This window comes from Acartia tonsa, chromosome 4, assembly GCF_053477335.1.
Source record: "Acartia tonsa isolate MP-2025a chromosome 4, ASM5347733v1, whole genome shotgun sequence".
NCBI classification, from domain to species: domain Eukaryota; kingdom Metazoa; phylum Arthropoda; class Copepoda; order Calanoida; family Acartiidae; genus Acartia; species Acartia tonsa.
The window spans coordinates 46286957-46296588 of NC_137263.1; the positions used below are offsets into that span (position 1 = coordinate 46286957).

The 9632-nt window shown below is 33.8% G+C and overlaps 1 protein-coding gene across 1 annotated transcript; it reads left to right on the top strand.

The window, feature by feature from the left end:
• Positions 1-441: 441 nt before the first annotated feature.
• On the top strand, positions 442-5786 carry LOC145317420 (uncharacterized). The gene is made up of 9 exons (XM_080158496.1): positions 442-931; positions 1250-1432; positions 1953-2090; positions 2374-2447; positions 2620-2683; positions 3271-3377; positions 3949-4056; positions 4547-4913; positions 5292-5786. Exons 1-9 carry the CDS (start codon positions 539-541, stop codon positions 5631-5633), a joined length of 1776 nt encoding a protein of 591 aa, XP_080014622.1. The 5' UTR covers positions 442-538; the 3' UTR covers positions 5634-5786.
• Positions 5787-9632: the final 3846 nt, after the last annotated feature.

Genomic DNA, 9632 nt, shown 5'->3' on the forward strand with positions numbered 1-9632 from the left:
GACCAAGAAAGTGTTATACTAGATGCTTTGATAAGATCTTCACAAAAAATCAGCGATTTATTTTATATGACAACGAGAAAATCGTATAGCGTTACGGACTGACGGACGAACAGACACAGTAATCTATAAGGGTAGCCTCGAAACTAAAAGTTTTAGAAATTGCTTATAAAATTGAATAAATATTAATTTTAAAAAATTAAATGAATTATTAATAGACTTTTGAATTATTCAGTTTTGAACTTTTTTTAAAAAACGTTAAAATTTGTACATATATACAATCTAGAATTATACAAACAAATTTCATTGCAAATTATAAAGTTAACAGACAAAATAAGAATCAGTTTTAAGTTTATTATATGCATATCATGCAATTTCTTTTATTTGAAAAATATTTGATTTATTTTTTTCGAAAAAAATGTTCGAATATTTTTTGCAAAAATCTTCGAATCTTTATACAATTTTTTTACTTTTGAGTTGTTTGTTGTTCACCTGTGTGTAAACGTTGGTTTCCCGATATTTTGGTCTGTGATTTGCCAACATGGAGGCAAATCACAGGATGGTTTCCATAGGTAACTACTCGTTGTCATCGCTGACAATTGGCGAAGGTTCGTTTTCAAAGGTTAAAGTTGCGAAACATAAGGTACTTGATAAAAATGTTGCAATGAAGTTGATCACGAAATCAAGTATCAAGGATCCATATGTGCTTAGAAATCTTGAACGTGAGTCTAAGATTTTAGGATCACTCAAGCACCATAATGTTGTGAGGTTATTTGAAGTTCTACAATCCAATGGTCACTATTGTCTTGCCATGGAGTACTATGCTGGAGGTTCTGTCTGTGATCATATACAAGCAAATGGAAAGCTGAGTGAGTCTAAAGTAAAGAATTATATTGCTCAAATGATGAATGGTCTTCAATACATCCATGATCAGGTATTTATTTAATTAAGGTTGCAACCTAACATTAAAGTTGTTTTTACTTTTTAGGATTCAATTGAAAAAGATAAGTTTTGTGATTGCACAATTAAACTCAGGACTTAATGAATAATAAACTTATTTTAAGTTAATTTAAGTAAATATTTTTGTAAGTTACTGATATCATGTACTTATTATTGTAAGAAAATATCTAAACTAATGCCAATGTCGTGCTAATATATGTCACCCTTGGTCGTAGACAGGCGAAAACGGCCTTAAAATTCTAAAATTTACTATACTAAAAAAATAGTATTACAAAATTCTCATCTTATATAGGGAATTGTTCACCGTGACCTAAAGCTGGAGAATCTTCTTCTCAACTTTGACAGAACTGTTCTTGCCATTTCTGACTTTGGACTCAGTAACTTTTGGCGGCCAGGAGTGGAGCTGAACACCTACTGTGGATCCCCTGAGTATGCTGCTCCTGAATTGTTTGCCAAGGATGTCTATGATACAAAGGTATAATTTTGAATTCTTGGTTGAAAAACTCTTCTAAAATTCTATGTCGTTTGTCTGTAAGACACCTGTGTTATTTATAAAATGGTTTGTATTTTTTTCACTGGCGATTCTGTGTCTACTTTACCGGCCTGAAAGATGAAATTTTTTACTAGTTCATTATAAATATTCCTCTGACCAATGTGCATCAAATTTTTATGCTTGGCGCCCTGTTTTGCTGCCTTTTTATAGAAAGTAGTGAGATTTTTTGATTGTCCGTTAAGATCTCGATAAGTATTGTTTTAGGATATTCTACTTAACTCCCCCCTCTCCCCTTATATATTCCAATAAAAAAGTTTTTTTCCAGTCTGGCTTATTTCTTCAAAAGCTTCGCCATTAATTGACATAATCAATTCAGTTTTACAGCTTCCAAATCAATTTAATTACTTTTATAGTTTGTGAATGTATGTCTGCAAGACTCATTCAGGTGTCTCTTCTTTCTTTGTGCAACGCTTTTATAACCAACCATTCTTGTTAAAATTAGGTTGATGTTTGGTCGTCTGGTGTTATTGTGTTTGCCATGTTGACTGCACGGCTACCATTCGATGCAGAAGGACAGGGGAAGGAGCGTTTGAGGGAACTTGTTCACCAAATCAGAGCAAGTTTAACCTACAAGCATTTGGTATTTATTTATTTACTTTATTTATTCAAATAGCGGTTTCGTCTCTAAGGCACTTGAAGGGGTATAGTGCATAGTGGTACACCCCCCTAGGAGTCCACCTCATACACCTCCTACATCTCTCGTGACAAGGGTCTACACTCTACACCCCCTGATACACCCCCGAAATGCAGCCAAGGGGGTGTATTGAACATCCCATGGACTTTGGAGTAAAGGAGGGGGGTGTCAAATATAGTAAGAAGGTGGTCAATTTTACGGTTGCACAAATTATTATGTTATTATTTAGAAAAAGATATCTCACACAAGCAAAGAGCTGAGAGTTCTGATTTGCAGAATGCTAAACGTTGATGTAGAACTAAGGTATTATTATATATTTATAAAATTTTATATTTTACAGTGATTTTCAAAACTGTTAGAATAAGTTTTTTTAGAAGCAAAGCTACTCTATAAGTGTTAATGTCAGTCTTATTTATTCTTTTACAAGCTATAATAAGTTTTCAAAATCTATAATTTAAGCTCAAACTAATTTCAGGATTAGTGTTCCAGAAATACTTGAAGATAGCTGGATAAAGGATCAGGCTTGTTTAAAGAGTAAGGTAAGTTTTCTTTCTGTATGGTCTAAAAGCTTTTAAATCAAATTATTATCTAATTGTCAAGCATGATAATTGTGTTTTTGATGCGTTTTGAAAACAAAGCTTTTCACTAATTAGGGTCTTCCGTCCGTCCTTAATTGTTAGCTCTTTTCGTTAATTTAAACATATTAGAATTGTAATATCGATTTGAAACTTTGCTGAGTACGATTTAGGAAGCGTAACAACTCTATGGTCGTTACCATAAAGCCCGTATGTCTATTTGAAAAATATTGCTTATTAACCTTTTTAACAAAAATTTTATGTGATACAATTATCCTATTCATCTAATTTTTGGAATACTGATTCCTATTACAGCAAGGTTCAATGTTATAAAGCGAAGTTCATCTATAATCAATTCCTAAAAATGTATGTATGTCCTTATACAGTATTCTGTATTTAATCAGTTTTGCAACAAATTTACTTGGATGTTGTCATCCTTGTTATTATTCTTTAATGTCTAATGCTGAAAACTAGTTTTTTAAATATATGTATGTCCAGTCTAAATTTCAATGTAAGAGGTTTAATAGTAAATACATGAAATATATCTCCAGGTTGAGGTTGATATAACTGGTGAAGAAGAGCATGAACTTGCTGTGCAGTGTCAACACAATCTTAATCTCTCTCACATCACACCTCAGCGCATTATTCAACACATCAAGTAAGTTTTATTTACTTCAATCAGGGCTCGGCATCCGTGCATAAGCCTCAAATTTAAACGTACTTTTTGCAACAACAACAAAAATATGGATTGTCTGTTTAGGAACAGGTTTAGACATCCAGCTGAATTTTAAGTCAAAGTAAAACCTTGTAAAGAAAGGCAGGGATCTAAAGGGATAAGACAATGGCTTTTAAATTGATGTACATTTCCAATGTTGATATACAAAATTGCCCCTTTTGTAGATTACAATTATTGTTTGAAACGCCTTGATAATCAACTTAATAAACCAACCAATTGAAATTTAATAAAAGTCCCCAAAGTTGCTAAGCAAACGAATAAGAAAACGTTATTATAAAACTTTGGGGACCAGTGTAATAAACTTTCCAATTTCCCTTCCCTCCCAGGAAGAAAGATCGGCTATGAAGATCTTTAAAAATAGATTGATACAGACTTACATAATGACACAAAGAGAGAAAAAGAAAATAGCTTATGTTTATAGAAAACGCAAAGTTTATAATAAAGATAAATTACATTTTATTTTTTGGTTTTCTGTTATCCTACATTTTTTTAGGTCTCCACAAGGACAATTTGGTAAGACTGACGGGTGTTTCAATATTCTCAGAAGAGATCTGGAGATCAACAAAATTAAGAAGGAACAAATCAAGAACAATGATATGAGGTACGTTGATCTTTTAGAATTCAATTAAACAGTCTTTTTTAAGTAGGAATATTCTTAGTTTAATTATTTCTATTTGTGACTTTAAAAAATTTGTAATTTTTTTACCCTGTGCTCTCTCCACTGTTTTTTGGTCCCGTTCACATTCCTTACTCTTGTCTCCTTGGTCTTTTTTATTTTTGTTCATCCTTATGATAAAGTAAAAGGATCTTTGTCTGTGTGTACCGAAGGATCTCGCTAACCACTTAACCGGTATGGTTCTCCATGGAAGTTTTATAACTATTTTGGGGAAGAGTAGCACCACCCATCCAAGAGAAATCGCCCTTAAAAAAATTACTCCCCCCCCCAAAAAAATAAATTGAAAGTGGAGGGGATCGACTCCCCCCCCGCTCTTTAGAGCCCTCTAGAGGCCTCTAGGGGCATAACCGCTAGTTTTTATAAATGGAGGTATTGTTACTTTCTCCATTTGTTTACAATAATTCTATCTTTTTAGGAATTGCGACATGAAGTTGTTTGTTAAGCCCTGCCAAGGTGCCATGGTGCCAACAATAGTTGCCAGAGAGATTGTGCCAGTTGCCAGAGAGATGTTGCCAACAGCAGTTGCCAGAGAGATAGTGCCAACAGTTGCCAGAGAGATACAGCCAACAGCAGTTGCCAGAGAGATGTTGCCAACATCAGTTGCCAGAGAGAAAACTATCGGCGTTGATGCTTATAAACAACTCACTCCTGGTCACAATGCTTCCAATGGTGATACTGACAAATATGTTGCTGGTGGTAGTAATGTTGTTGATGTTGATAATTACAAAAGTGGGGCAGCAAGTTCCAACCCAAGATCTAACAGTAAATATCGAAATAAACAGGTATTTATATTTGTACATTTTTATTCTATATAATATACATATTTTATTACTATTAGTTAAAGTAGTACGCTTTTTTGTCTGTAGAAAAGGATCTTGGTAACCATTGAAGCTATATGGTTCTCTTTCACAGTGAAGCTTCTTATAGGTCTAAAGAATGTTAATAACTTTTTTGGCTTCTAGAGGCTTCTAGGAGCGTAGCCTCTGGTCATTTATTAAACAGTAAATATAATACTTTAGCAACATTGTAATTTCAATTTTATTACATGAAATATTTGCCAGTTTTCGTCTATTAGTAGGGGTGACAGGATTTTCTTAGTTACTGTTTTCATAGACTTTGTATAGCTGTTGATCAAACAAATAAAATCAAACATTTTGTAGGAATCAAGTGTTAAAAAAGTGACACCTCGAACTCAAGCAAGGAATGAAACTAAGCCTCCATCTGTTAAGAAGATGAAGATGGTACCATCAGGTAAAGAGAACGCCAGGCTGTTCACAATGAACTCAAGACAGCAAGATAATCCCCTACCCCAGGGGTCTAACAGGCCGAGATACAATGATGAGCGTTACAGCGGCAGCAATAGGCAACAGGACCTGGCAGCTTGGCGCAGGAGCAACTATGGCAAGGAGGTTCTAGGAAGTAAGAACAGCAGGCTCAAACGTCTTGACTGGGGAAAGCTGACGAATAATATTCAAAACCAAGACAACGATAACAAATACTAGATATTCATGATTATGTTTTATCTGCACTTTGGTTTTTCTCATAGATCATTTAAATGCCTGTTTTCAGTGTAGTTGAATTATTTGTATGTTAATTATATTTTAATGTATGTCTGTTAGATGATATCAAGAAATTAATAAATGTTACCTAACCAATTAAGTTTCTGTCACTTTATTTATTGACTGTATGTAATAAGTAGAGTGTACTGTATAGTAGTATATTACTATAAGATAATGAATAACTTGTATGTTTTGTCTGTTGTGTTATTCAAGTTCATCGACAATAAAGAAATATTGGTAATATTAGATTAAGAATATAGAATCAATTGTTTTTACAAATAATTTTAACTTTAATTGTAGTAAAGTAATTGCTTATATAAATAGTTGCAGAAATCACATGACTTTCTTTCTTTACTTAACTCTGCATTAAAGGGCGTACTCAGTAATTAATTTTGAAGGGGGATAAAATACATATTTTATGATAGTTTTGGACAAATCAATTTTCTAAACAAATTTTGAGACAAAAATATAAAAAAAACCTATCTTGAGAAACCAATATTGGTTTCGGTGACAAAGTGAAAATTTTCATGGTAAAACTTGCAAGAGAGTGCACTGCACAGTCGAGTCATTCTGTATTGTTTATATTGTTTGTTTCAGTTGGACTCCTGGCTTTTCACTTAAACAAAGACGTTAACGTTGTTAGCAGGCGAAATTACATGATCTTCAAAATTTGCATTGGCAGTTTTTAGACGCTGTTGGTGCGGAAAACAAAAAAAAAGAAAATTTAGTAATCCATATGATCTCGCTAGCCGCTGAACTTATATGGTTCTCCTTTACAGCGTGGTCCTGGTATGGAAGGTAGAAACTTTAAGGTAAACATAACATTGGGGGAAATCATGAGTGTACAAATAAAGATGGAGGGGCTACACACTGAACGGAAAACCGCCAAACGCCTGTGACTTACAAAGTAGCATCGCTTCTAAACGCTCTAATCATTGCATTTCTCACTTACCCCTTTGCAACAAAGAAATAGTGCGTTGCTCCTTCGTGACATAAATTGAATTTTTTTTCTTCTTGATTTTAGATATGTGTACATGTACAATTGTACAATAAACTAAACTATTCTATAAACATTTGTTTCCCTGAATAAAAGTAATTTTGGTTACATTTATTTTACTTTTACATACAAGCAGAAGCATCTTATATTTAAATGATACGTTTCTTTAATAGTTTGTTAGTTTTTAGTTCTCAGACAAACGGACTGGTGCTTTCCCTCAAAGTTCCTTTCGAGCACTGACCCCCCCCCCCCCCCCCCTCCATCATAAATTAATTTTTTAATTGCAAATAAGGTGGTATTTTTTCCACCCAACCCTTTCGAAGGGCTTTTACACTGTTGGGCTATCATTTGTCCCATATAATCTAACCCGACCTGAAGGAAAGACTATCCCTCACAACTTATTTTAAATTTATTTCAAATTAAGGGAGGGGGGTGTTTCTGTGCTTGATAATGCACTTTGAAGGAAACCGATAATGGACTTGCTAGCCATCGCTTTTAATGGACAAAGTCATCCTTGTTTTTGTAATTAACAAATTCGTACTCCTATATCTCTAGACAGCTCAAGAATGATCAAAACTTTAATTCAAATTCTTAATTATTTTCGGAAGCATTGTTAAAATACTCGGCAACTCAAAATAAATCCAGAAAGATATTAATTTCAATAAATAGACCTGAAATGTTATAGAGGACAATTTATTTTTTCATTTTAGCTTGTTTATTAATTGCAATATTACTATATCTGATTACTAGCGGTTTCGCCCCTAGCCTCTAGGGGCTTTGCCCCAAGAGGTTTGATCAAACTAATATTTCGTGTTTTAGATTTTAAAGAAAATTTTAAAAAGAATTTTTTTTTTGGGGGGGGGGATTTTTCATTTTTTGGGGGAGGTTAGGGGTGTCCCACCCCCCAAGAAAATAATTATAAACCTTCCCGGGACCTATGAGAAGCTACCCTGTAAAGGAGAACCCGATCGGTTCAGCGGTTAGCGAGATCCTTCGCTACAAACAAACAGACAGACAAATATCGTCAGACTGTCACCCAATGGGTTGGTAACTTCCCTACTTCATATTATTTTTAAAAGCGAAGCTTTTCTATAATTAAGGTAGGTCCGACCATTAAGTTTAGCTCTTTTCGTTAATTTAGACATGTTAGAATTGTCCTATCAATTTCAAACTTTGTATGATGATTCCTTTAACAGTGAGGTACGATTTAGAAAGCGTAGCATCTCTATAATCGTTACCAGAAAGTCCGTATGTACATTTAAAACATGTTGCTTTTAACATTTTTAACAACAATTTTTATGTGATACAATTATTCTTTTTTTTTGATTTTTGAAATATTGATTCCTATTACAACAAGGTACATTATTATAAGCGAAGCATCTCTATAATCAAGTCCTAAAAGTATAAGTATGTCCTGAAAGAGCTTTGCTTTTATGGATGTTGTGAGTTGTCATCCTTGTATTTTTTATTTTTACAGCTAGCACAGGCTTATTCCTACTATGGGGGGGGGGGGTATGATAGGGTAATTTATTTATAAGAAGTGTCTATTCCGCCACTAGAAAAAAGGCTTGAAACCTTCGGTGAGAGCGGAAGTAAAAATTCCTAAAAAGTATGATTCAAATTGTTATTTTTTCTCTAGGCAGACAAACAACAGACATCGTTTTACTTTGTATTACAGTTTAATGTACATGTAGTCTGAAATTTATGGTGAACAGTTTACACTGTACATTAAATAATCCAGATTTAACCCAATATACACCTTTTTCTATGCATTTTCTAAATTTAGGTTAATTCTAGAAGGGGGTAAAGGACACAGGTATATAATTTCCTACAAAATTTTAACTTGACAAGGATGAAAACATATAAATTACATAAAGATGCTTCGCTTATAATATTGTACCTTGTTCTAATATAATCAGTGTTCCAAAAATCAGATAAATAGGATTACTATATCACATAAAAAATTGTTGTGAAAAAGGATAAAAAGCAACATGTTTTAAATGGACGTCTAGACTTTGAGTAATGATTATAGTGTTGCTACACTTTCTAAATCATACCTTATTTCTATAGGTTTTTAACATTGAAAGCTTGATATCGATAGAAAAATTCTAATATGTCTAAACTAACGTATGGACGGACCGACCATAATTATAGAAAAGCTTCGCTTTTATCAAAGGCAAAATTTTAGGGGATATATATTATGGGGGATAATTCATGTTGAATCTAGCTCTATCTCTGATTCCCTGAGTTGAAATATACACAAAGATAATGGATATAGAAAATACGTGGATATTATGACAGGAGAAAATTGTCGTCAATTTAGCTTGCTATTTACCATGTCATTTATTAGTCAATTCGTCTATCTAATAGGAGGAAAGGGGATGAAGTAGATCGTTAATTTTGCCTGCATGAAAACATGAAAATCTGGTGTAAGATCCAAGTAACAATAAATTAATTTCAAATATCTATAAAGAAATACATAGACAATTATGCTCTGCATATCTGGAATATTTTTACAGTAAGATATTTTTTTGTGAAAAATTTAAATATATTTTGAGATAGGCACATAAATTAGATAGTGTTAACAAAGCGAAAAAGCAAGTAGCTGAAAATTATTTTTTAGGTGACAGCTTTTCTAGAAGTTACCCATGTCTGTCTTTTTTCCTTTTTATTAACCAACCGTCCCTTTTCTCCTCCCAAGGCCCTACAAATCTGTCCTGTCCTGAAATGGGTGTATTTTTAGTGTCATGGATGTGGATACAACCCCCCCCCCCCCCAAGTGTCTCCACCACCATATTTTTACTTGGCTTGTTGTTAAAGAGACGTAGACACTTATCAAGGGAGGTTTAAAGGGGTGTTGGGATGTGGACACCTAGGAGGGGGAATCTATCCTTCTTAACCCTTAACGGTCGGGGGGAGGGCGTTGAACGGCCCCCCCCCCCTCC